Source organism: Drosophila yakuba, chromosome 3L (assembly GCF_016746365.2).
Source record: "Drosophila yakuba strain Tai18E2 chromosome 3L, Prin_Dyak_Tai18E2_2.1, whole genome shotgun sequence".
Lineage (NCBI taxonomy): Eukaryota > Metazoa > Arthropoda > Insecta > Diptera > Drosophilidae > Drosophila > Drosophila yakuba.
In genome coordinates this window covers 5,448,623-5,472,513 of record NC_052529.2, presented here as the reverse complement: position 1 = coordinate 5,472,513, position 23,891 = coordinate 5,448,623, and the positions used below count along the sequence as shown (strand labels likewise).

The 23,891-nt window shown below is 49.4% G+C and overlaps 3 protein-coding genes across 10 annotated transcripts; 2 read left to right on the top strand and 1 right to left on the bottom strand.

The window, feature by feature from the left end:
- Window positions 1-41: 41 nt before the first annotated feature.
- On the bottom strand, window positions 42-3,312 carry LOC6533016 (probable leucine--tRNA ligase, mitochondrial). The gene is made up of 4 exons (XM_002093715.3): window positions 3,127-3,312; window positions 1,283-3,074; window positions 973-1,214; window positions 42-916 (listed from the first exon to the last, which is right to left on the bottom strand). Exons 1-4 carry the CDS (start codon window positions 3,214-3,216, stop codon window positions 431-433), a joined length of 2,610 nt encoding a protein of 869 aa, XP_002093751.1. The 5' UTR covers window positions 3,217-3,312; the 3' UTR covers window positions 42-430.
- A 181-nt stretch (window positions 3,313-3,493) lies between these two features.
- Window positions 3,494-22,131, top strand: LOC6533015 (dynein heavy chain, cytoplasmic). Of its 8 annotated transcripts, none has more exons than XM_015194287.2 (15): window positions 3,494-3,843; window positions 5,207-5,781; window positions 5,843-6,677; window positions 6,767-7,370; window positions 7,427-7,532; window positions 7,928-7,966; window positions 8,129-8,284; window positions 8,347-12,402; window positions 12,687-12,713; window positions 12,772-13,924; window positions 13,982-16,090; window positions 17,205-17,403; window positions 17,794-17,911; window positions 17,973-21,571; window positions 21,631-22,131. In XM_015194287.2, exons 1-15 carry the CDS (start codon window positions 3,600-3,602, stop codon window positions 21,794-21,796), a joined length of 13,986 nt encoding a protein of 4,661 aa, XP_015049773.1. In that variant the 5' UTR covers window positions 3,494-3,599; the 3' UTR covers window positions 21,797-22,131. The 8 variants fall into 8 exon arrangements, with proteins under 8 accessions (XP_015049773.1, XP_015049774.1, XP_015049772.1 ...); XM_015194288.2 differs by lacking the exon at window positions 17,205-17,403 and adding an exon at window positions 16,357-16,552; XM_015194286.2 differs by lacking the exon at window positions 7,928-7,966.
- A 33-nt stretch (window positions 22,132-22,164) lies between these two features.
- On the top strand, window positions 22,165-23,384 carry LOC6533014 (uncharacterized oxidoreductase YjmC). Its single transcript, XM_002093713.4, has one exon. It carries the CDS (start codon window positions 22,170-22,172, stop codon window positions 23,325-23,327), a length of 1,158 nt encoding a protein of 385 aa, XP_002093749.1. The 5' UTR covers window positions 22,165-22,169; the 3' UTR covers window positions 23,328-23,384.
- Window positions 23,385-23,891: the final 507 nt, after the last annotated feature.

Sequence of the window (23,891 nt, the reverse complement as noted above, 5' to 3'; positions counted from 1 at the left end):
AACAACAAAAGAAAAATGAAGAAATTATTAGTCGATCTGGCTTTTAGATAGAGGCGCACAGGTAGAGCAACCATTATATTCCTATGATTCTAGGCATTTACCAATCCTGTAAAGCAGCTGCTTACAACTAGTCCAATTTTTATAAATATTTAACATTAAACATGATTAAAAAGTACCAATCTAGGATGGCGTCTTTCTGGCCCACACCGGAAATGCATTTGGGAGGGTTAAACCCACTCTCCTCTGTAATCTGTTCGGTTTAAGCACTACGATCAAAGTGGTTCAACTCACAGGAATTTCATTGAAAGTAAAGAATAGTTCAAAGTAGTTATTGAATAGCTTTAAGTAGAGTTACTTTCACCACTCAACAAATTCTATCCACTGCCACGATACATTATCCATCAAAGTTGAACCATTCTTAAGGTAAATCCTACGCCTGAGGCTGAGCCTCTGCATCATCGGCGGGCGCCGGTTTTTCCGCCTTCTTCGCCTTATCCACATAGATATTCAGAATAGCCTCGATGCCCGGATAAAGCACAAAATTGGTGGTGCGTATTTTCTTGTCGATTAGGTACGATGTTACCGATTCGGTGTTGAAGGCAATGTCAAGGGCATCACTGTGCGTTACCTTATCCAGGTGCGTTCTCTGCACTTTGATTACACAGTTCTCAAAGCCATTGACCTTAATGCTAAGATCCAGATTGTATTCGGAGTCGATGTCTGGCCAGCGCTGAGCCAACACATCCTCGCTCCACTGCAACTCCTCACTGGCGGGATTCAATCTGCCTGGTATGGAAACAAACTTTGACCACAGTTCGGAGGCAAAGTGCGGAGCCATTGGTGCGAGCATGATGATCTGAGCAGCCAGGGCCCGTTCAAACTGCTTTCCATGTCGCAGGACATGCTTAGGTGTGCGCTAAAATATTTTGGCATTAGCTGAGATTAGAAAATAGATTCACTTTTACGTCTTACCCTTAGAGAATTCGTCAGCCCCTGCATTTTGGAAATAGCCACACTGAGTTGCTGTGCATGGCGGTAGTTAAATGTAGCACCTTTAACATAAAAGTTTCTGGCATCAAACAGCTTGGAATCCTCAGCCAGGAACTCTTCGCTGGTGGGCACAACTTCCGAGGCAGTTTGATCTTCGCGAGCCTCTTGGAAGTCCTGCAGGGTCAGCCAAAGTCTCTTTTGCCAATTAAGGATGCCAGGAAATGCTGTCATACAATTATATATCAAACGGGATCTATCATATCAATCTATTATAATCTATCTTTTTACTCACTTGCACTGGACCAGTTGCGGTGAGATGTGGGCGCCACATCGGCCAGAATGATCAGTCTCGTTGTGTCCGTTCCGTATTCATTAAACATATCGCCGGGCTCCACCCCGTTCAGCTTCGATTTGGACATCTTTTCCCAGGTCATGACCACGGGCTCTTTGGTTTCCTTTAGCACCGCCTGGTTCTTCTTGGCGTTTACAATCTCTACTTCTGACTCGGGCACATAACGTCCACTGCCCTTCACCCGGAAAGAGCGGCCCATGACCATGCCCTGGACTAGCAGTCTGGAAAAGGGTTCGCTGGTGGGTGAGAGCCCGCAGCTGTGCAGAAAGTGGTTCATAAAGCGGGCGTAGTAAAGATGCAGCACGGCGTGTTCCTTGCCGCCGATGTACAAATCCACAGGCATAAACTTCTTGGTCAGCGCTGGATCGAAAATGCGTTCGGAATTTTGGGCGTCCAAGAAACGCAAATAGTACCAAGAGCTGTCCACAAAAGTATCCATTGTATCCGACTCTCTTCGCGCATCCTTCTCACCGCATTTTGGACACTCACAGAGAAATGCTTCCTTCGGAGAATCTTTCGGAGGCAGAGACACTGGCAGCTGCTCCTCCGGCACTGGCACTGCTCCGCACTTTTGACAGTGTACAATAGGAATTGGGGTGCCCCAATAGCGTTGTCGTGAGATCAACCAATCCTGCAGCTTTGACGATACGCGATAGCCACCCACATTAAGGCGTGTGGCTGCCTGGAGCACCTCTTTCCTTAGCATTTCCCAGTTGGCTGGACTCAGGGTTTCCTCCTCCTTGCCATTTGAAGTAAATGCCAGTCCATACGACTCCCATAACTCCTTGTCATCGCTGCGGAAGCTGGGGGCTGCCAGGTAAACATCGCTCTTTGGTGGAAATTTCACTTCGTCGCTAAAGACCACAGGCATTGTGGTGCCCGCGAAGGGATTCTCCGCGCTCAAGCTGCCGGCACCCTCTAGCTTTGACAAGTGATGACTGCTGCGGAGCACAAGGAAGGCATAGGGATCCTTTAAGTGCTCCGGATGTGTAGTCCACACACGTAACAGCCCGGAGGCAGAGGTGAGCAGATTGAAGGCGTATCCATCGCAGTCTCCTATCCAGTGGCGCTGCAGGTTGATAATATCCCTCCAGTCGCGCAGTGTGGGATCCTCCAAACCATCTAGCAATTGTTTGGCATAAGCACTCGTTCGGATGAACCACTGCCTGAGAAGCTTTTTCTCCACCTTAGCTCCCGAACGCCACGAACAGCCATTGGCGTCCACCTGCTCGTCTGCGAGCACAGTCTTGTCAACGGGATCCCAGTTAACCAGAGCCTCGTTCTGGTAGGCCAATCCATGGCGATGGAGCATTAGAAACAGGTGCTGCGTCCACTTGTAGTACTTTGGACTGCAGGTGGACAGCTCATGGTTCCAGTCAAAGGAGCAACCCAGCCGCTGAAGTTGTTCCTTCATCTGGGAAATATTCTGTTTTGTCCAGGATGCGGGCTCTACACCACGCTGATTGGCAGCATTCTCGGCGGGCAGCCCAAAGGAATCCCAGCCCATGGGCTGGAATACATTCTTGCCGCACATTCGCTGGAAACGAGCCACCGAATCGGCAATGGTATACACGCGCACATGGCCCATGTGCAGGTTGCCGGAGGGATACGGGAACATGGAGAGCACATAGTACTTGTCCTGCGAGTCCTTGGGGTTGAACTGCCCTCCACTGAGCTGCTCCCGCCAGTGAGCCTCGATCCTGTGCTTGACATCACTCGTTAGCTCTGGATTCTGGAATTTAACTTAGGTCTTATTGGGTTTCCAGGAAATATTATGCACCCACCTCATTGCCCGTGCAGCTTTGGGTAAGCAGGCGTCGCCAGCTACTCCAGTAGGCTGCTCTCCACGGTCGTGTTCTTCTCAGTGCTTGCATTATACAGTTTTAATTGATTAAATTGCACATTTCACGACTATTAAATAACAAGATCGTAAAAACCCACTGCACTCTACAGTCGAACAGCTGTTTCCCTCCATCGAGTTGCCACATCGCTCACTCGGATGATATATGCTCTGGGAATTTTTGGCGGGAAACATTCCTGACTGACTGGCAACCTATCGCCCAGTGTTGTATCTAGATATGTGCCTCAAGTACGGTAGCACTGGCCTTTTTTGCATTCGATTTTCGAATAAGTGGCAAGGCCGTTGTTGCATTTCGCGAAAAAAAACTCACGTAATTTTTCACAGGGCGAGGCGTTGTGAAAAAATCCAATTGTACACATATTGAAAAGTTTTTAATACCGAAAACCTTTGTGGGACATGGGCGACTCCTTGGAGAACGCCGATACATCGGTGGATCCGGTCGTGAACCTGTCCATTGCGAGTTTCGATGCATTTGCCAATTATCTTCGGAAGGCGGTGACCATCTTGCTGCCGGAGGAGGATGTGGTTCCCGCATCGCTGAACAATGCTCTGGACGATCCCGTTAACCAGGACACCATCCGGAGGTTCCTCGCTGATCCCCAGGTCCAGGCGCTCTACGTCCAACGCAATTGCATCAAAGGTAAAATTAGAATTCCTGCCCCGTTGGCGAATCTCGGCTGAAAAAATGGCACCTGCACAAAATGGCGTCTTTTTGGCTAAGATAAGAAAGTTGGCAAGCTTTTTATTCTCTTTGTATTTAGTTAGTTCAAAATGTTATTTTCATATGGTAGAGTGAGTCATTTTTGGGTTTGCTAGCTGAATACGCAACCAGTTTGAAACAAATCAATTGGGCAGATGTTGTTTGAATTCCAATAAGAAAGCTTGATTTACTTTGGAGGTCGAAGCTGAAATACCCTACCTTACCACAAGAAAATTGTGGTTGAGGAATTTATAGACACTTTAAATAAATGACAAAAAAAAAGATTAAATTAAAAATTACAAAAAAAAAAATTAAAATATTAAGTTTTGTTAATAGTATAATATTATTTATAATTATATATAACGATTTTGCTAAAATAAGGTATTATTATTTAATGTTAATAAGTATACAAGTTAGTGAAAAATGAAAGAAAAAAATAACTGCATAATTATATATAACGATATTACTAAAATTAGGTATTATTATTTAATGTTAATAAGTATACAAGTTAGTGAATAACGAAAGAAAACAAACTGCATGGAGTTACATTACCAACTGCATTGTAGAAACAACATACTGTATTAAAGGGTATGAAAACGAGTTACTGCGCATGACGTCAGCACATATGATTCACTTCGATAGCGATAGCGCGATAGGCGCTGCCGGTCGATAACTGCAAACAGCTGCTTTTCCGCTTGCCGGCTTTATTTGTTTACAAGCAATTCGCCGGCAATCAGCTGGTTTGCCGAGCCGAGCAACAGGTTTGTTTACGGAAACGACCTTGGAGGCTGCGCACACCTTCCGTCGTTTCGATGACTTTGGGAGCGACATTGACATTGGCCGAAGGCAATGCCATCGGCACATTGACATTGGCAACGAGGCCAACTGTGCGGGAGCAATGGCATCGCCAAGGTCCAGCCTTGAGCGCACGAATTTCGAAGGTTTTTCCTTGGCCGCTAAATTTCCGGAGGTCGACACCTTGATAATGAAATCATGCCAATGCCGTGCCATTGAGTCCAATGCCAGGTGGGCCGTTGAATGCCACTGAATGTGGGTGAGGGGTAAATGTGGATTCAGACATGGAAAACGTAATTTGATAGGCGGGGAATTTTGTGTCCTTTGGAAACTCGATAAAGGACGAATGCTACAAAATGGATTTAAATTTACTTTTGTAATGTTAGTAAACATTTTTTATTAAATTTTTATATGTTAAGTAAACTAACCCCCTGAATTTCGTCAATAAAATATATGTACTTTAATATCCACGTGTATCCCATATTAAAATTCGATTTTTTCTTTTCAGAGGACGATACTGAGCAGCCAGCTGAGGGCGAGGAGGAGAAGGAGCAGGTGACCTACCAGATCAGCCACGATGTTCACTTCACCAACAGCCGGATGGCCTCGCTGGCCTGCATCAAGCGCGGCGTGGTCGTGGAGGCGGACAAGTCGATCCATTCGCAGCTGCGGCTGATCAACTTCTCGGACGGATCGCCCTACGAGACGCTGCACGCTTTCATCAGCAAGTCCCTGGCGCCCTACTTCAAGTCGTACGTCAAGGAGTCGGGTCGTGCTGATCGCGATGGCGACAAGATGGCTCCCTCCGTGGAGAAGAAGCTGGCCGAGCTGGAGATGGGACTGTTGCATCTGCAGCAAAACATCGACATACCGGAGATCACGCTGACGGCTCACCAGACCGTCAACAATGTGATCCGGAAGTGCTCGGAGGAGAACCGCAAGGCCAAGGTGGCCGACTTTGGCGACAAGGTGGAGGACTCTTCGTTCCTGAATCAGCTGCAGACCGGTGTAAACCGTTGGATCACCGAGATCAAGAAGGTGACCAAGCTCAACCGCGATCCGGGTTCGGGAACTGCGCTGCAGGTGAGCAAGACGAGTGATATACCCACTAAATGAAATATCTAATATTCAATTATTTTTTCAGGAAATTTCCTTCTGGCTCAATCTGGAGCGTGCCTTGTATCGCATTCAGGAAAAGCGAGAGTCGCCAGAGGTGGCTTTGACTCTGGATATCCTAAAGCATGGAAAACGTTTCCATGCCACCGTTTCTTTTGATACGGACACCGGCTTGAAACAGGCTCTAGCTACAGTAGCCGATTACAATCCTCTGATGAAGGATTTTCCCATCAATGATCTACTTTCCGCCACCGAGCTGGAGAAGATCCGACCTGCTGTGCAGCAGATCTTCGCTCATCTACGCAAGGTGCGCAATACCAAGTACCCAATCCAGCGGTGCCTCAAGCTCATCGAGGCCATATCGCGGGATCTGTCGCAGCAACTGCTCAAGGTGCTGGGCACCCGGCGCCTAATGCACATTCCATTCGATGAATTCGAGCGCGTCATGAACCAGTGCTTTGAAATTTTCAGCTGCTGGGATGATGAGTACGACAAGCTGCAGGGATTGCTCCGCGACATTGTGAAGAAGAAGCGCGACGAGCATCTGAAGATGGTGTGGCGCGTTTCGCCGGCTCACAAGAAGCTGCAAACCCGCATGGAGCACATGCGCAAGTTCCGACGCCAGCACGAGCAGCTGCGCACCGTCATCCTGCGTGTGCTGCGGCCCACCAAGCCGGCGGTTGGCGATGACGGCATTGTCGTAGAAACCAAGCAGCCCTACAGCCTGGACGCAGCCGATGCTAATGCTATCGAGGAGGTTAACCTGGCCTACGAGAACGTCAAGGAGGTGGACTGTCTGGATATCACCAAGGAGGGATCCGAGGCATGGGAGGCCGCCGTCAAGCGATACGAGGAGAAAATTGGTAACTATTCGAATTACGTGTTCTCTCACTTATTTTACAATGATCAAAGTAAAATGATAGATATACTAATGGAAACTTTATGCTAATAGATCGCGTGGAGACCCGCATCACTGCTCATCTACGTGACCAGCTGGGAACAGCCAAGAATGCCAACGAGATGTTCCGCATTTTCTCGCGCTTCAATGCGCTCTTCGTGCGTCCGCACATCCGTGGCGCCATCCGGGAGTACCAGACTCAGCTGATTCAGCGCGTCAAGGATGACATCGAGGCCTTGCATGAGAAGTTCAAGGTGCAGTATCCGCAGAGCAAAAGCTGCCGTTTGTCTTCGGTGCGAGATCTGCCGCCGGTGGCCGGTTCCATCATTTGGGCGCGTCAAATCGACAACCAGCTGACGATGTACTTGAAGCGCGTCGAGGATGTGTTGGGCAAGGGCTGGGAGACCCATATCGAGGGCCAGAAGCTGAAGGCAGATGGTGATAGCTTCAGAGCCAAGCTGTCCATTTCGGATGTGTTCCATGAGTGGGCCCGCAAGGTGCAGGAGCGCAACTTCGGCAGCACTGGCCGTATTTTTACCATTGAGTCAACGCGTTCTCGCATTGGACGTGGCAATGTTCTGCGTCTGCGTGTCAACTTCTTGCCGGAGATTATCACCCTGGCCAAGGAAGTGCGCAACATCAAGAATCTGGGATTCAGGTATGAGCTATTATGTTCTTTGCTAAAACAGTTTTAAACTTGGATTTCCTTTATAGAGTTCCGCTGACCATTGTGAACAAGGCGCATCAGGCCAACCAGATATATCCTTATGCTATTTCCTTGATTGAGAGTGTCCGCACTTATGAACGTACTTTGGAAAAGGTAAGATTCGGTTATTGAAGGCTGTAAAGAGAAAAGTTATAAGGGATTACTGGGGTAGATTTTTTTAAACAGCATAGTTAAAATGTACCTGTGCTAGAATGTAATCCCTGATAATTTATGCTACAGCAGCCTAAAATTTCTTGATACACCTTTGTCCAGCTCTTATTTACACTTTACAAAATCACACTTGTCACTTCACACCTCAAAAGATGTTACCGTGCTGGAGCACCTGCTCTGTACATTTGCATTGCTTTGTTTCTGGCGTGCATTTGAATTTTGCTATCTACCACACTTTGAACACTTTACACGCCCATAATTGTTCACCTTAGTCTTAGACACGAAATCCGCTCTTGAACTAAACCAACCGAACAACCAACAACCTTTCTTTCATGCAGCTTAATAATAGGAGTCTAGCACAAAATTCTGTATTCAAGGTAGTGTCGTTTGTCCCCTCAAAGTTTGTTTATTCTGTAATCCGTATCTGCAACCACTATTTAAGTTTATAGTTTAGTTTTTTTCAACTCCCGCATGCACAGAAAGTATCTGACTTTTATCCCTTTGTAAACCTTCACTAATTCATGGCTGCATTTATATAGATCGAAGATCGTGCCAGCATTGTGCCCCTTGTGGCTGGACTGCGTAAGGATGTACTTAACCTGGTCTCTGAGGGAATCGGCCTCATCTGGGAGTCGTACAAGCTCGATCCGTACGTTCTCCGCCTGTCGGAATGTGTGACCCAGTTCCAGGAGAAGGTGAGTCTATACTAACTTACAGATACACAGATTACAGAAAATTACCTATGTAATTCTAATAGGTCGACGATTTGCTGGTTGTTGAAGAGCAACTTGATGTGGATGTGCGTTCGCTGGAGACCTGTCCTTACAGTGCCGCCACCTTCGTCGAGATTCTCTCGAAGATTCAGCATGCCGTTGACGATCTCTCGCTGCGTCAGTACTCCAACTTAAGTGTCTGGGTCACTCGACTCGATGAGGAGGTGGAGAAGAAGCTGGCCCACCGTCTACAGGCGGGTATTCAGGCCTGGACGGAGGCTCTGACCGGCAATAAGAAGGAGGTGGACACCTCCATGGACACCGATGCACCGGCCCAGCCCACTCATAAGCTGGGAGGAGAGCCGCAGATTCAGAATGCTGTGCATGAGATTCGCATCACCAACCAGCAGATGTATCTGTATCCATCCATTGAGGAAGCCCGTTTCCAGATCATGCAGCAGTTCTTTGCTTGGCAGGCGATCGTCACCTCGCAAGTGCGTCTGCAAAGCACCCGCTACCAGGTGGGCTTGGAAAAGCACGTCTCCCAGACGTACCGCAACCTCTTGACCAAGCTGCCCGAGGGAAAGATCTTGGAGAACGCCTATGGAGCTATCGAGCAAAAGGTGAGCGAGGTGCGCAACTACGTCGATGAGTGGCTGCGCTATCAGAGCTTGTGGGATCTCCAGGCTGATATGTTGTATGGACGGCTGGGTGAGGACGTGAACTTGTGGATCAAGTGCTTAAATGACATCAAGCAATCGCGCACCACCTTTGATACCTCCGATACTCGCAGAGCCTATGGACCCATTATCATTGATTACGCAAAGGTACAGGCTAAGGTCACTTTGAAATACGATTCCTGGCACAAGGAGGCATTGGGGAAGTTTGGCACTCTGCTTGGCACCGAGATGACAAGCTTCCACAGCAAGGTGTCCAAATCGCGTACCGATCTGGAGATGCAGAGCATAGAGGCAGCCAGTACATCGGATGCCGTGAGCTTCATCACCTACGTCCAATCGCTGAAGAAGGACATGATTGCTTGGGACAAGCAGGTGGAGGTGTTTAGGGAGGCTCAGCGCATTCTGGAGCGCCAGCGTTTCCAGTTCCCCAACACCTGGCTGCATGTGGACAACATTGAAGGCGAGTGGTCTGCTTTTAACGAGATCATCAAGCGCAAGGACACGGCCATCCAGACACAGGTTGCCAGTTTGCAGGCCAAGATTGTGGCCGAGGATAAGGCTGTGGAGACACGCACTGTCGACTTCCTCAACGATTGGGAGAAGACCAAGCCAACGGGCGGCAAGATCCGCCCAGATGATGCCCTGCAACAGCTGCAAATCTTTGAGAGCAAGTACTCGCGTTTGAAGGAGGAGCGGGACAATGTGGTCAAGGCCAAGGAGGCATTGGAGCTGCAGGAATCAGCCGTTCCGAACAACAGTGCTGAGCGCATGAACGTGGCTCTCGAGGAGCTACAGGATCTGCGCGGCGTCTGGAGCGAGTTGTCCAAGGTTTGGACCCAGATTGACGAGACACGCGAGAAGCCCTGGCTCTCGGTGCAACCGCGTAAGCTGCGTCAGCAGCTGGAGGCCATGATGGCTCAGCTAAAGGAGCTACCCGCTCGTCTACGTATGTATGAATCGTATGAGTATGTGAAGAAGTTGATCCAGAGCTACATCAAGGTGAACATGCTGATTGTGGAGCTAAAGTCGGATGCTCTAAAGGAGCGCCACTGGAAGCAGTTGACCAAGCAACTGCGCGTCAATTGGGTCATATCCGATTTGTCCCTCGGACAAGTGTGGGATGTAAATCTACAGAAAAACGAGAATGTCGTCAAGGACATCATCCTAGTGGCCCAGGGTGAGATGGCGTTGGAGGAGTTCCTCAAGCAGGTGCGTGAGTCCTGGCAGAACTACGAACTGGACTTGATCAACTACCAAAATAAGTGCCGCATCATCCGCGGTTGGGACGATCTGTTCAACAAGGTGAAGGAGCACATTAACTCTGTGGCCGCCATGAAGCTGTCTCCCTATTACAAGGTTTTCGAGGAAGAGGCTTTAACTTGGGAGGAGAAGCTCAACAGAATCAACGCACTGTTTGACGTATGGATTGATGTGCAAAGACGTTGGGTTTATTTGGAGGGAATCTTCTCAGGCAGCGCCGACATTAAGACGCTCCTGCCGGTGGAGACTTCGCGTTTCCAGAGCATCAGTTCCGAATTCCTTGGCTTGATGAAGAAGGTGACCAAGTCGCCCAAGGTTATGGATGTGCTGAACATCCCTGCTGTGCAGAGATCGCTGGAGCGTCTGGCCGATTTGCTTGGAAAGATCCAGAAGGCTTTGGGCGAATACCTCGAGCGTGAGAGAACCTCATTCCCTCGCTTCTACTTCGTGGGAGATGAAGATCTGTTGGAGATCATTGGCAACAGCAAAAATATTGCACGTCTGCAGAAGCATTTCAAGAAAATGTTTGCCGGTGTAGCTGCCATTCTGTTGAACGAGGAGAACAACGTTATTCTGGGTATTTCATCGCGCGAAGGCGAGGAGGTGCACTTCATGAATCCAGTATCTACCGTGGAGCATCCCAAGATCAACGAGTGGCTGTCGCTGGTGGAGAAGCAAATGCGATTCACGCTGGCTTCACTTTTGGCACAGGCCGTACAGGACATCAAGCAGTTCCGCGATGGAAAGATCGATCCTCAATCCTACATGGAGTGGTGTGACAAGTACCAAGCCCAGATTGTAGTGCTGGCCGCCCAAATTCTCTGGTCCGAGGATGTGGAGGCTGCACTCCAGCAGGCTTCTGAGAACAACCAAGCCAAGCCGATGCAACGCGTTTTGGGTAATGTAGAGAGCACTCTAAACGTCTTGGCTGATTCGGTCTTGCAGGAGCAGCCACCTCTACGTCGCCGTAAGCTGGAGCACCTTATCAACGAGTTTGTGCACAAGCGAACGGTGACTCGCCGACTGCTCAACAACGGAGTTACCTCGCCAAAGTCCTTCCAATGGCTGTGCGAGATGCGATTCTACTTTGATCCGCGCCAAACGGAGGTGCTGAAGCAACTCACCATTCACATGGCTAACGCACGATTCTTCTACGGCTTTGAGTATCTGGGTGTCCAAGATCGATTGGTGCAGACTCCTCTGACGGACCGCTGCTACTTGACCATGACACAGGCTCTGGAATCACGCCTTGGTGGCTCTCCGTTTGGACCTGCAGGCACTGGAAAAACAGAGTCTGTCAAGGCATTGGGCAACCAACTGGGACGCTTCGTACTCGTATTCAATTGCGATGAGACCTTCGATTTCCAGGCCATGGGCCGGATCTTTGTCGGTCTGTGCCAGGTGGGCGCATGGGGCTGCTTCGATGAGTTCAATCGACTGGAGGAGCGCATGCTCTCCGCTTGCTCACAGCAAATCCAGACCATTCAGGAGGCGCTCAAGTACGAGATGGACAGCAACAAGGAGAGCATCACTGTGGAGTTGGTGGGCAAGCAAGTGCGCGTCTCTCCAGACATGGCTATCTTTATCACCATGAATCCTGGCTATGCCGGCCGTTCCAATCTACCGGATAACTTGAAGAAACTCTTCAGGTCGCTGGCCATGACCACGCCAGATCGCCAGCTTATTGCCGAGGTCATGTTGTTCTCGCAGGGATTCCGCTCCGCCGAGAAACTGGCCTGCAAAATCGTGCCCTTCTTCAAGCTGTGTGACGAGCAACTGTCCAACCAGAGCCACTACGACTTTGGTCTGCGTGCATTGAAATCCGTGTTGATCTCCGCTGGAAACGTAAAGCGAGACCGCATCATGAAGATTAAGGAACAGATGAAACAACGCGGCGACGAAAACATCGACGAGGCTTCAGTGGCAGAGAACCTGCCCGAACAGGAGATCCTTATCCAGTCGGTGTGCGAGACCATGGTGCCCAAGCTGGTGGCCGAGGACATCCCACTGCTCTTCTCGCTTCTGAGCGATGTGTTCCCCAATGTGGGATACACTCGGGCGGAGATGAAGGGCCTGAAGGAAGAGATCCGGAAGGTGTGCCAGGAGGATTACCTGGTCTGCGGCGAGGGTGACGAGCAGGGAGCTGCCTGGATGGAAAAGGTAAGAGCGCTTCGCCATTTATTTGATTTAATAAGGAATCCAAGGGGTTGAAAAGTAATCGTCAACTTGCTTAGCAACATCAATTTTAAGACTTGTTTAACATATAACTTTCACTGTTGAAATTAAATAATTAATCAATCAATTTAAATTCAATATTCACTTAATTGATTACTTTCCGCCTTTATGGTTTCCCTTCATTCAAAATCGATGCACCCAATTGGGCATGGATTTTCTTGTAATCCACTTCATAACCATTTGCTTTAAACATGCTTACTAACCATCAGGGACTCGGCTCCACCTGGGTGGACAAAGTAACTAGTTCGAGAGTGGTGATCCATATTTGTGCTAACAATCCCATTGTTTTCCCAGGTGCTGCAACTGTACCAGATCTCCAACCTGAACCATGGTCTTATGATGGTCGGTCCATCCGGATCCGGCAAGTCCACCGCTTGGAAGACTCTTCTGAAGGCACTGGAACGCTTCGAAGGCGTTGAGGGCGTGGCCCATGTTATCGATCCCAAGGCCATTTCCAAGGAAGCACTTTATGGTGTCCTGGACCCGAATACCCGTGAATGGACTGACGGTTTGTTCACCCACATTCTGCGCAAGATTATCGACAATGTGCGCGGCGAGATCAACAAGCGGCAATGGATCATCTTTGACGGTGATGTGGATCCCGAGTGGGTGGAGAACTTGAACTCGGTGCTGGATGACAACAAGCTCTTGACACTGCCCAATGGAGAGCGTCTCTCTCTGCCTCCCAACGTGCGGGTGATGTTCGAGGTGCAGGACTTGAAGTTCGCCACTTTGGCTACAGTCTCCCGTTGCGGCATGGTCTGGTTCTCAGAGGATGTGCTTTCCACAGAGATGATATTCGAGAACTATTTGTCCCGTTTGCGTAGCATTCCCTTGGAGGATGGCGACGAAGATTTTGTGGGCGTCATTAAGCCGGCGAAGGACAAGGAGGAGGAGGTCTCACCATCCCTCCAGGTGCAGCGGGATATTGCTTTGCTCCTGCTGCCATTCTTCTCAGCCGATGGCATTGTTGTCCGCACTTTGGAGTACGCCATGGACCAGGAGCACATTATGGACTTTACTCGCTTGCGTGCCCTCAGCTCGCTCTTCTCCATGCTTAACCAAGCTGCTCGAAACGTTCTTACTTTCAACGCTCAGCATCCAGATTTCCCCTGTTCCGCTGATCAGCTGGAGCACTACATTCCCAAGGCATTGGTTTACTCTGTTCTCTGGTCATTTGCTGGCGATGCCAAGTTGAAGGTACGCATTGATTTGGGAGACTTTGTGCGCAGTGTGACAACTGTGCCACTGCCGGGAGCAGCCGGAGCTGCAATTATCGACTACGAGGTCAACATGAGTGGTGACTGGGTGCCGTGGAGCAACAAGGTGCCAGTCATCGAGGTGGAAACGCACAAGGTGGCGTCTCCGGACATTGTTGTGCCCACATTGGACACCGTTCGCCACGAGTCGCTGCTGTACACTTGGCTGGCTGAGCACAAACCATTGGGTAAGTTAGATATAGGTAAAAGAGGTAGCCAGTATTAACATTTATTTCCTTTCTCAGTGCTCTGCGGTCCACCTGGCTCTGGTAAGACTATGACCCTGTTCTCGGCTCTCCGTGCTCTGCCTGACATGGAAGTGGTAGGCCTGAACTTCTCCTCGGCTACCACGCCGGAGCTGCTTCTTAAGACCTTTGATCACTACTGCGAGTACCGCAAGACACCAAACGGAGTGGTTCTTTCGCCAGTGCAGATTGGAAAGTGGCTGGTGCTGTTCTGCGACGAAATCAATTTGCCAGACATGGACAGCTATGGTACGCAGCGCGTAATCTCGTTCCTGCGTCAACTGGTGGAGCACAAGGGCTTCTATAGGGCCAGCGATCAGGCTTGGGTTTCTCTGGAGCGCATTCAGTTTGTGGGTGCCTGTAATCCGCCCACCGATCCGGGCCGTAAGCCGCTATCGCATCGGTTCTTGAGGCATGTGCCCATCATCTACGTGGATTATCCTGGAGAGACATCGCTGAAGCAGATCTACGGCACATTCTCGCGTGCCATGCTGAGGCTGATGCCCGCTCTTCGTGGCTATGCAGAGCCTTTGACCAATGCCATGGTGGAGTTCTATCTGGCCTCACAGGATCGCTTTACGCAGGACATGCAGCCGCATTATGTCTATTCGCCCCGTGAGATGACCCGTTGGGTGCGCGGTATATGCGAGGCTATCCGCCCGTTGGATTCCCTGCCCGTTGAAGGTTTGGTGCGTCTCTGGGCTCATGAAGCTCTGCGCCTGTTCCAGGATCGACTGGTGGACGATACAGAACGCCGATGGACAAATGAGAACATCGATTTGGTGGGCCAGAAGCACTTCCCTGGAATCAACCAAGAGGAGGCACTGCAGCGTCCGATCCTTTACAGCAACTGGCTAAGCAAGGACTACATGCCGGTGAATCGCGAGGAGCTGCGTGAATATGTTCATGCCCGACTAAAGGTCTTCTACGAGGAAGAGCTCGATGTGCCACTCGTACTGTTCGACGAAGTTCTCGACCACGTGCTGCGTATCGATCGTATCTTCCGCCAGCCACAGGGTCACTTGCTGCTGATTGGAGTGTCGGGAGCCGGAAAAACTACGCTCTCGCGCTTTGTGGCCTGGATGAATGGCCTGTCCATTTTCCAGATCAAGGTCCACAACAAGTACACCAGCGAGGACTTCGACGAGGATTTGCGTTGCGTGCTGCGCCGCTCGGGCTGCAAAGATGAAAAGATTGCTTTCATTTTGGATGAGTCGAATGTTTTGGACTCTGGTTTCCTGGAGCGCATGAACACACTGTTGGCCAACGGAGAGGTGCCTGGATTGTTTGAGGGTGATGAGTACACCACTCTGATGACTCAGTGCAAGGAGGGTGCCCAGCGCGAGGGTCTCATGCTGGACTCCAGTGACGAGCTGTACAAGTGGTTCACCCAGCAGGTGATGCGCAATCTGCACGTGGTGTTCACAATGAATCCATCCACCGATGGACTCAAGGATCGCGCTGCCACTTCGCCAGCTCTGTTCAATCGTTGTGTGCTAAATTGGTTTGGCGACTGGTCGGACTCGGCTCTGTTCCAGGTGGGCAAGGAGTTCACCACTCGTGTGGACTTGGAGAAGCCCAACTGGCATGCGCCAGACTTCTTCCCATCCGTTTGTCCGCTGGTGCCAGCCAATCCCACTCATCGCGATGCGGTCATTAACTCGTGCGTCTATGTCCACCAGACACTGCACCAGGCCAATGCTCGTCTGGCCAAGCGCGGCGGGCGCACCATGGCGGTGACTCCACGTCACTATCTGGACTTTATTCACCACTTTGTCAAGTTGTACAATGAGAAGCGCAGCGATCTTGAAGAGCAGCAGCTTCATCTGAATGTGGGTCTCAACAAGATCGCCGAAACTGTGGAGCAGGTCGAGGAGATGCAAAAGTCACTGGCTGTGAAGAAGCAGGAGTTGCAGGCCAAGAACGAGGCAGCCAACGCCAAGCTCAAGCAGATGTTCCAGGATCAGCAGGAGGCCGAGAAGAAGAAGATTCAGTCGCAGGAGATTCAGATACGTTTGGCCGACCAAACCGTGAAGATCGAAGAGAAACGCAAATACGTAATGGCCGATTTGGCCCAGGTGGAACCGGCTGTCATTGATGCGCAAGCAGGTGAGTCCGTCGGGCGAGAATCGCTAACAGGGCGGGCACTTAAGTTAGTTTATCTTAAAATAAATTATATATCTTATTACCTAATAATGATAATAGTTCCAATATCCAAGAAAATTAGTGTGGGGCCTGGGTGATCAAAAAAAGTATGGCTCACCCGAACCCAAAGTCTTGTAATATACTTTGATATATTTGTTTATAATTTTAAACCACACCGAACAATCCTCTCTCAACTCACGATCGCAATATCCACATTCCACCTCCGACAGCCGTTAGCTCGATCAAAAAGAAACACCTGGCCGAGGTGCGGTCGATGGCCAACCCACCGGCGGTGGTGAAGCTGGCCCTGGAGTCGGTCTGCGAGCTGCTCAACGAGAGTGCCACCGACTGGAAGGCCATTAGGGGCATCCTCGTTAAAGACAGCTTCATCTCCTCGATCGTTAACTTGGAGACTGACAAGATCACGTACGCAACTCTTTATCTCTGCCATCACGTTATCATCCAGCACTTTACCCATCGAATCCTAACCAGCGAACGCAATGCGTTGTCTATTGTCTAAAACGCAGTCCATGGATCTGTCGATCCTTATCATTTGAATATAATCTCCATTCGTACCACCCATAACTACAATATACTCTCTATACATATACAAGCAAACACCAAAGCATACGCAATGCACTGGCCAACTTACCATAACCCCTAACTACCTATGATATCCTATATATTTGGATAAACTACGATGTAATGTGATGTGTGTTGTACTAAAGACAGAAATTTAAAAGTGGATTTTAATTTAGGATTAGCTTCATTCGGTTGGCCGAATGCTTTGTACTCTTGCAGTGAAACTATATTTTGATGCTGGAATTAAACTATAACAATGAATCTGTTTAACTCTGCAAGGGTATAAGTTATTCTTAGCCATGAGTCGCAACCCTGTTCTAGATCCAGGTGCAAGGGATGATGTCGGTCTTTAGTCATTAACTTTAGCTGGTAATCTAGCCTAATCTTATAACAATAGATAAGTGCAACGTTGTGCTCAAACCGTATATTAATTCTGATCCCTCATGTTAACCCAACAACCGACCAATCAATCAATCAACTAATCGACGATGTGCAGCGGTCAAGTCGATCCGCAAGCAACAGCTCGTTGAGGTGCGAACCATGGCTAATCCGCCATCGGTGGTCAAATTGGCTCTTGAATCGATCTGTCTGCTGCTGGGCGAAAATGCGACCGATTGGAAATCGATCCGCGCCGTGATCATGCGCGAAAATTTCATAAATTCAATTGTATCTAACTTCGGTACAGAGAACATAACGTAAGCATGATTCAAATTATTACCAACACCCATTTTGTTCTCGACTTTAATTCCTTGTTTATGTTAATGTTTTTGTTGTTATTATGCTATAGTTTCGAGTGTAGAATTGGTTTTTATTTGAGTTGATTTCGTTACTCCTTTTCGTAGTTTTGGTTTGAATTGTTCAAGCGAGCTGCCTTATGGTTTGTAAATATATAAACTTTCCAATAATATACCCGAACTTAACTCTAACTTTGGTAATTGGCTCTAACTTATGTTGAATCAAATGGTTTTGGTCAAATTTATCGCTGTTTCATAGTAATCCAACTGCTTTGCTTGCTTAATTCATTCAAATAACTTACTAAACTGCAGGTTTGATTGCTTATTAATGTAATGATTGTATTAAAACAGCGATGATGTTCGCGAGAAGATGAAGTCCAAGTATCTATCGAATCCGGACTACAACTTCGAGAAGGTTAATCGCGCCAGTATGGCCTGCGGTCCTATGGTCAAATGGGCCATTGCTCAGGTAAGATTTATCTAAGCTTAATCCTAACTAGTTCCTTAAATGCTACGTTGCCTATATCCAGATCGAGTACGCTGATATGTTGAAGCGTGTGGAGCCACTTCGCGAGGAGCTGCGTTCCCTGGAGGAGCAGGCCGATGTGAATCTGGCCAGTGCCAAGGAAACCAAGGACTTGGTCGAGCAACTGGAGCGCAGTATTGCTGCCTACAAGGAGGAGTATGCCCAGCTCATCTCCCAGGCTCAGGCCATTAAAACGGATCTGGAGAATGTCCAAGCCAAGGTGGATCGCTCCATCGCACTGCTGAAGAGTTTGAACATCGAACGCGAGCGCTGGGAGTCCACCAGCGAGACTTTCAAGTCGCAGATGTCCACCATTATTGGCGATGTGCTGCTCTCCGCCGCCTTTATCGCCTATGGTGGTTACTTCGATCAGCATTACCGGTTGAACTTGTTCACCACCTGGTCACAGCATCTGCAGGCGGCCAGCATTCAGTACCGAGCGGATATCGCTCGCACTGAATACCTCTCCAATCCGGACGAGCGACTCCGCTGGCAAGCGAATGCCCTGCCCACGGATGACCTGTGCACGGAGAACGCTATTATGCTGAAGCGCTTCAACCGCTATCCGCTGATCATTGATCCATCGGGTCAGGCCACCACTTTCCTGCTCAATGAGTATGCAGGTAAGAAGATCACGAAGACCTCGTTCTTGGATGATTCATTCCGCAAGAATCTGGAGTCCGCACTGCGTTTCGGTAACCCATTGCTGGTCCAGGATGTGGAGAACTACGATCCTATTCTCAACCCGGTGCTGAACCGCGAGCTGCGTCGTACTGGTGGACGTGTTTTGATTACCCTCGGCGACCAGGACATTGATTTGTCGCCGTCCTTCGTCATCTTCCTTTCCACTCGCGATCCCACTGTCGAATTCCCGCCTGACATTTGCTCTAGGGTAACATTCGTCAACTTTACGGTCACTCGTAGCTCTCTGCAGTCGCAGTGCCTCAACCAGGTGCTAAAGGCGGAACGCCCTGATATTGATGAGAAGCGCTCAGATTTGTTGAAGCTGCAAGGCGAATTCCGTCTGCGTTTGCGCCAGTTGGAAAAGAGTCTGTTGCAGGCACTCAACGATGCAAAGGGCAAGATCCTTGACGATGATTCGGTTATCACAACACTGGAGACGCTAAAGAAGGAGGCCTACGACATTAATCAAAAGGTGGACGAAACAGACAAGGTTATCGCCGAAATCGAGACCGTGTCCCAGCAGTATCTACCACTTTCTGTGGCGTGCAGCAACATCTACTTCACCATGGACAGTCTGAACCAGGTGCACTTCCTCTACCAGTACTCGCTAAAGATGTTCCTCGATATCTTCTCCACGGTTCTGTACAATAACCCCAAGCTGGAGGGCAGAACCGATCACTCGGAGCGTCTGGGCATAGTCACCAGGGACCTGTTCCAGGTGTGCTATGAGCGAGTGGCTCGCGGAATGATCCACAATGATCGCTTGACCTTTGCCCTGCTCATGTGCAAGATCCACCTGAAGGGCACCTCGGAGTCCAATCTGGATGCCGAGTTCAACTTCTTCCTGCGAAGCCGTGAGGGTCTGCTTGCAAATCCCACTCCGGTCGAAGGACTTTCTGCCGAGCAGATCGAGAGCGTCAACCGGCTGGCCCTTCGACTTCCCATCTTCCGCAAGCTTCTTGAGAAGGTGCGATCCATTCCCGAACTGGGTGCCTGGTTGCAGCAGAGCTCGCCTGAGCAGGTTGTACCCCAGCTGTGGGACGAGTCCAAGGCGCTCAGTCCGATTGCCAGCTCCGTGCACCAGCTGCTGCTGATCCAGGCCTTCCGACCGGATCGCGTCATCGCTGCCGCTCACAATGTGGTCAACACTGTGCTCGGCGAGGACTTTATGCCCAACGCCGAGCAGGAATTGGACTTTGCCTCTGTGGTGGACAAGCAGTTGAACTGCAATACTCCAGCGCTCCTTTGCTCGGTGCCCGGATTCGATGCTTCCGGACGAGTGGATGACCTGGCAGCAGAGCAAAATAAGCAAATTTCGAGCATTGCTATCGGTTCAGCCGAAGGATTTAATCAAGCTGAGCGTGCTATTAACATGGCCTGCAAGACTGGTCGCTGGGTGCTCTTGAAGAACGTCCACTTAGCTCCTCAATGGCTTGTGCAGCTGGAGAAGAAGATGCACTCCCTGCAGCCTCATTCCGGCTTCCGACTGTTCCTCACCATGGAGATTAATCCAAAGGTTCCGGTTAACCTACTGCGTGCTGGCCGTATCTTTGTGTTTGAGCCACCACCAGGCATCAGGGCTAATCTGTTGCGCACCTTCTCTACGGTTCCGGCGGCACGCATGATGAAGACGCCAAGTGAGCGAGCTCGGCTTTACTTCCTGCTGGCCTGGTTCCACGCCATCGTTCAGGAGCGACTCCGGTATGTGCCTCTTGGCTGGGCCAAGAAGTACGAGTTTAACGAATCGGATCTGCGCGTGGCTTGCGATACGTTGGACACGTGGATCGACACCACGGCCATGGGCCGCACCAATCTGCCACCAGAGAAGGTTCCATGGGATGCTCTGGTCACCCTGCTCTCGCAGTCCATTTACGGAGGAAAGATCGATAACGATTTCGATCAGCGACTTTTGACTTCCTTCTTGAAGAAGCTCTTCACCGCACGCAGCTTTGAGGCGGACTTTGCCCTGGTGGCTAACGTTGATGGCGCCTCCGGAGGACTTCGTCACATCACCATGCCTGATGGCACCCGTCGCGATCATTTCTTGAAGTGGATTGAGAACTTAACTGACCGCCAGACTCCTTCGTGGCTCGGATTGCCCAACAATGCGGAGAAGGTGCTGCTTACCACCCGTGGTACTGATTTGGTCAGCAAGCTGCTCAAGATGCAGCAGCTGGAGGACGACGACGAGTTGGCATACAGCGTGGAGGATCAGTCGGAGCAATCTGCAGTGGGTCGCGGCGAGGATGGTCGTCCATCATGGATGAAGACACTCCACAACTCGGCTACGGCCTGGTTGGAACTGCTCCCGAAGAATCTGCAAGTGCTCAAACGTACTGTGGAGAACATCAAGGATCCCCTGTACCGATACTTCGAACGCGAGGTGACTAGTGGTTCCCGACTACTGCAAACAGTGATCCTGGACCTGCAGGATGTGGTGCTAATCTGTCAGGGCGAGAAGAAACAGACCAACCATCACCGATCAATGTTGTCGGAGCTAGTGCGCGGCATAATCCCGAAGGGCTGGAAGCGGTATACTGTTCCTGCAGGATGCACAGTGATCCAATGGATCACGGACTTCAGCAACCGTGTGCAGCAGCTGCAAAAGGTGTCGCAACTTGTTTCGCAGGCTGGCGCCAAGGAGCTGCAGGGCTTCCCCGTCTGGCTTGGCGGTCTCCTTAATCCGGAGGCCTACATCACAGCCACCAGACAGTGTGTGGCCCAGGCGAACAGTTGGTCGCTGGAGGAGCTAGCACTGGATGTGACCATTACGGATGCTGGGCTAAAGACCGATCAAAAGGACTGCTGCTTCGGGGTCACTGGACTCAAATTGCAGGGCGCCCAGTGCAAGAACAATGAATTGCTGCTGGCCTCCACTATCATGATGGATCTACCTGTCACCATTCTCAAGTGGATAAAGTAAGTCGACTCTTATGGTTCACTGCATCATTCTTAACTAATGTTTTACCTGTTAATAGGATTTCCTCGGAGCCACGCATCAGCAAGTTGACGTTGCCGGTTTACTTGAACTCCACGCGTACAGAGTTACTCTTCACTGTGGACTTGGCCGTTGCAGCTGGGCAGGAATCGCATAGCTTCTACGAAAGAGGCGTGGCTGTTTTGACCTCCACAGCCTTGAACTAAGTGCTTAGCACAAGATATCTATTATATCCCATATTATACTCCCAATGATTCCTTCGGAAAAACTAAGTTCTTTAATGCTTTTACCTTAAGTATCTAAAAGTTCAGTATCAGTGAAATTCGTACTCTTTGTATTCAAACAAGAAAAAAAATTATTAATTTTACAAAATGTAATATCAAGATTTAAACTAATTTTTTTTATTAAACAAAATATTTTTATTTCTGTGCAGAACTTGATATTTTAAAGTCGATTCAACAACACCTTTGTTAAAGTAATTTTAAATCTGTTTCTCATTTCCGCTAAAACTCCTTAAATATATATACTCTTAGCAACCCCAGCCACACCTCTCTATTGAATGAAAATCAGTTCCACACAATGTTGGCGCTCCTCCGGCCAGCTCTGTGGCTGGGAAGCTGCCTTCGTGGCTACCACATGCCCGTCGCCTCTTCGCAGCAGCGGGGCGACACGTCGTTGGTTCTGGTGGACGAGGCCCGTCGCTTCATTCAGGATTGCCTGATGCGGGTTGGAGTTTCCCCCACCAAGGTGCGCTGCGTCAGCGAGTTCCTGGTTGTTGCGGATTATCGAGGGAACTACGGAAACGGGCTGAATCGCCTGGATTACTACCTGAGTGATCTGCAGCATGGACACGCCAAGGTGCATGCAGAGCCTTCGATAATCAGCGAAACGGAGGCCACCGCCCATGTAAATGGCAACTCCGCCTTGGGTGTCTTTGTGGGAAACTTTTGTATGGATCTGGCGGTGAAGAAGGCGGAAAATGCTGGTATCGGTTTTGTGGTGGCCCAGCAATCTCATGACATTGGCATGGCCAGCTGGTTTGCATTCCGCGCTGCCGGTAAGGGATTAGCCGGAATTGTGATGTCCAACTCGGCTCCAACGATGATGGGACCCAACTCCAAGTCCGCCAGCATTGGCTCCAACTGCTTCGCCTTCTGCGTAAAGGGTAAGGAGTACCACTTTATTCTAGACATGGCAACCAGCGTGAGGGACATTGGAGCCGTGGAATGGGCTTGGGCCAACGATGAGTATATACCGCATGGCTGGGCGGCCAATGAGGGAGGCTTATCCACGTGCTTTCCCAGCTTGGCGCTGAGATCACCTCTACTCTTTCCCGCTGGTGGCCACAAAGGCTACTGCCTGTCAGCCGTGATAGATATTCTATGTGGAGTGCTCTCTGGTGCCCAATATGGCACCCATATATCCTTGGACCAGAACAGTCCAGCGAACTTGGGTCAAGTATTTATTGCTCTCGATCCAGAATTCTTCTTGCCCGACTTTATGGAACGTTTGGATGACTTCTGTGGTCGCATCCAGAATAGTCAGCCGGCGGACAAGGCGGAACCCATCCGACTGCCTGGGGAGCTGGAGCGGATGCACATGAACTACGTGGACGATCTACGAGCTTTGCCCTATCCCCACAGTCTTTTGACCAAGTACAAGGAAGTGGCGGAAAGACTGTGCGTGAAACCCATCGAGTTGGCTTTCGAAGGGCGTCAGTCCAGGAAGAGCTTCTAGTCTCATACAATAAGCGCTGTAATTTACGAATAAAACATTATAGTTAAACGGAAAAAATTTAAATGAAAATGCTCATTAGCAAAGTTTCGAACCGGTTTTTGGCGCCATCTGTGGGTTCGAATCAAATACTACGGTTTTAATGCCAGTTTCGAAAATCACTTTTTTATTGCAATTTCCCCGCTTTTGATGCGACATCTAGGTCTTGGAAAGTTGAGTAAATTCGAAATTCGAAGCGATTTCGAAGGACGAAGTTCGAAATTAAACTGTTTCGAAAACAACTTTTTATTTGCACAAACTTCTGAAAAACCATTATTAATTTTCCCTTTTTGATGCGACATCTAGGTCTTGTAAATTGAGTAAATTTAAAGATTCAGAAGTACAAGAAGCGAGTTCGAAGGACGAAAGTCGAAATTAAGCAGTGAGAACACTTTTTGTTAGCATCAGTGGCATTTCTGCAACACCCCATGTTTACATTTGTTTCTTTTCTTGATTTTCCACAAGCAAATGTGCATTACAAATTTAATTTTTTAAAAACATAAATCCATAGGCTTTGCACCATAAGCA

What these genes read in the sequence shown, in the direction of transcription:
- LOC6533015 (XM_015194287.2), top strand. Translation starts at nt 3,600, where the DNA reads ATGGGCGACTCCTTGGAGAACGCCGATACATCGGTGGATCCGGTCGTG. An exon ending in GCGATACGAGGAGAAAATTG is followed by an intron (nt 6,678 to 6,766) that starts GTAACTATTCGA and finishes TTATGCTAATAG; the next exon opens with ATCGCGTGGAGACCCGCATC. An exon ending in ATCAAGAATCTGGGATTCAG is followed by an intron (nt 7,371 to 7,426) that starts GTATGAGCTATT and finishes TTTCCTTTATAG; the next exon opens with AGTTCCGCTGACCATTGTGA.
- LOC6533014 (XM_002093713.4), top strand. Translation starts at nt 22,170, where the DNA reads ATGTTGGCGCTCCTCCGGCCAGCTCTGTGGCTGGGAAGCTGCCTTCGT.
- LOC6533016 (XM_002093715.3), bottom strand. Translation starts at nt 3,216, where the DNA reads ATGCAAGCACTGAGAAGAACACGACCGTGGAGAGCAGCCTACTGGAGT. An exon ending in CCGCAACTGGTCCAGTGCAA is followed by an intron (nt 1,215 to 1,282) that starts GTGAGTAAAAAG and finishes ATTGTATGACAG; the next exon opens with CATTTCCTGGCATCCTTAAT. An exon ending in GGCTGACGAATTCTCTAAGG is followed by an intron (nt 917 to 972) that starts GTAAGACGTAAA and finishes AAAATATTTTAG; the next exon opens with CGCACACCTAAGCATGTCCT.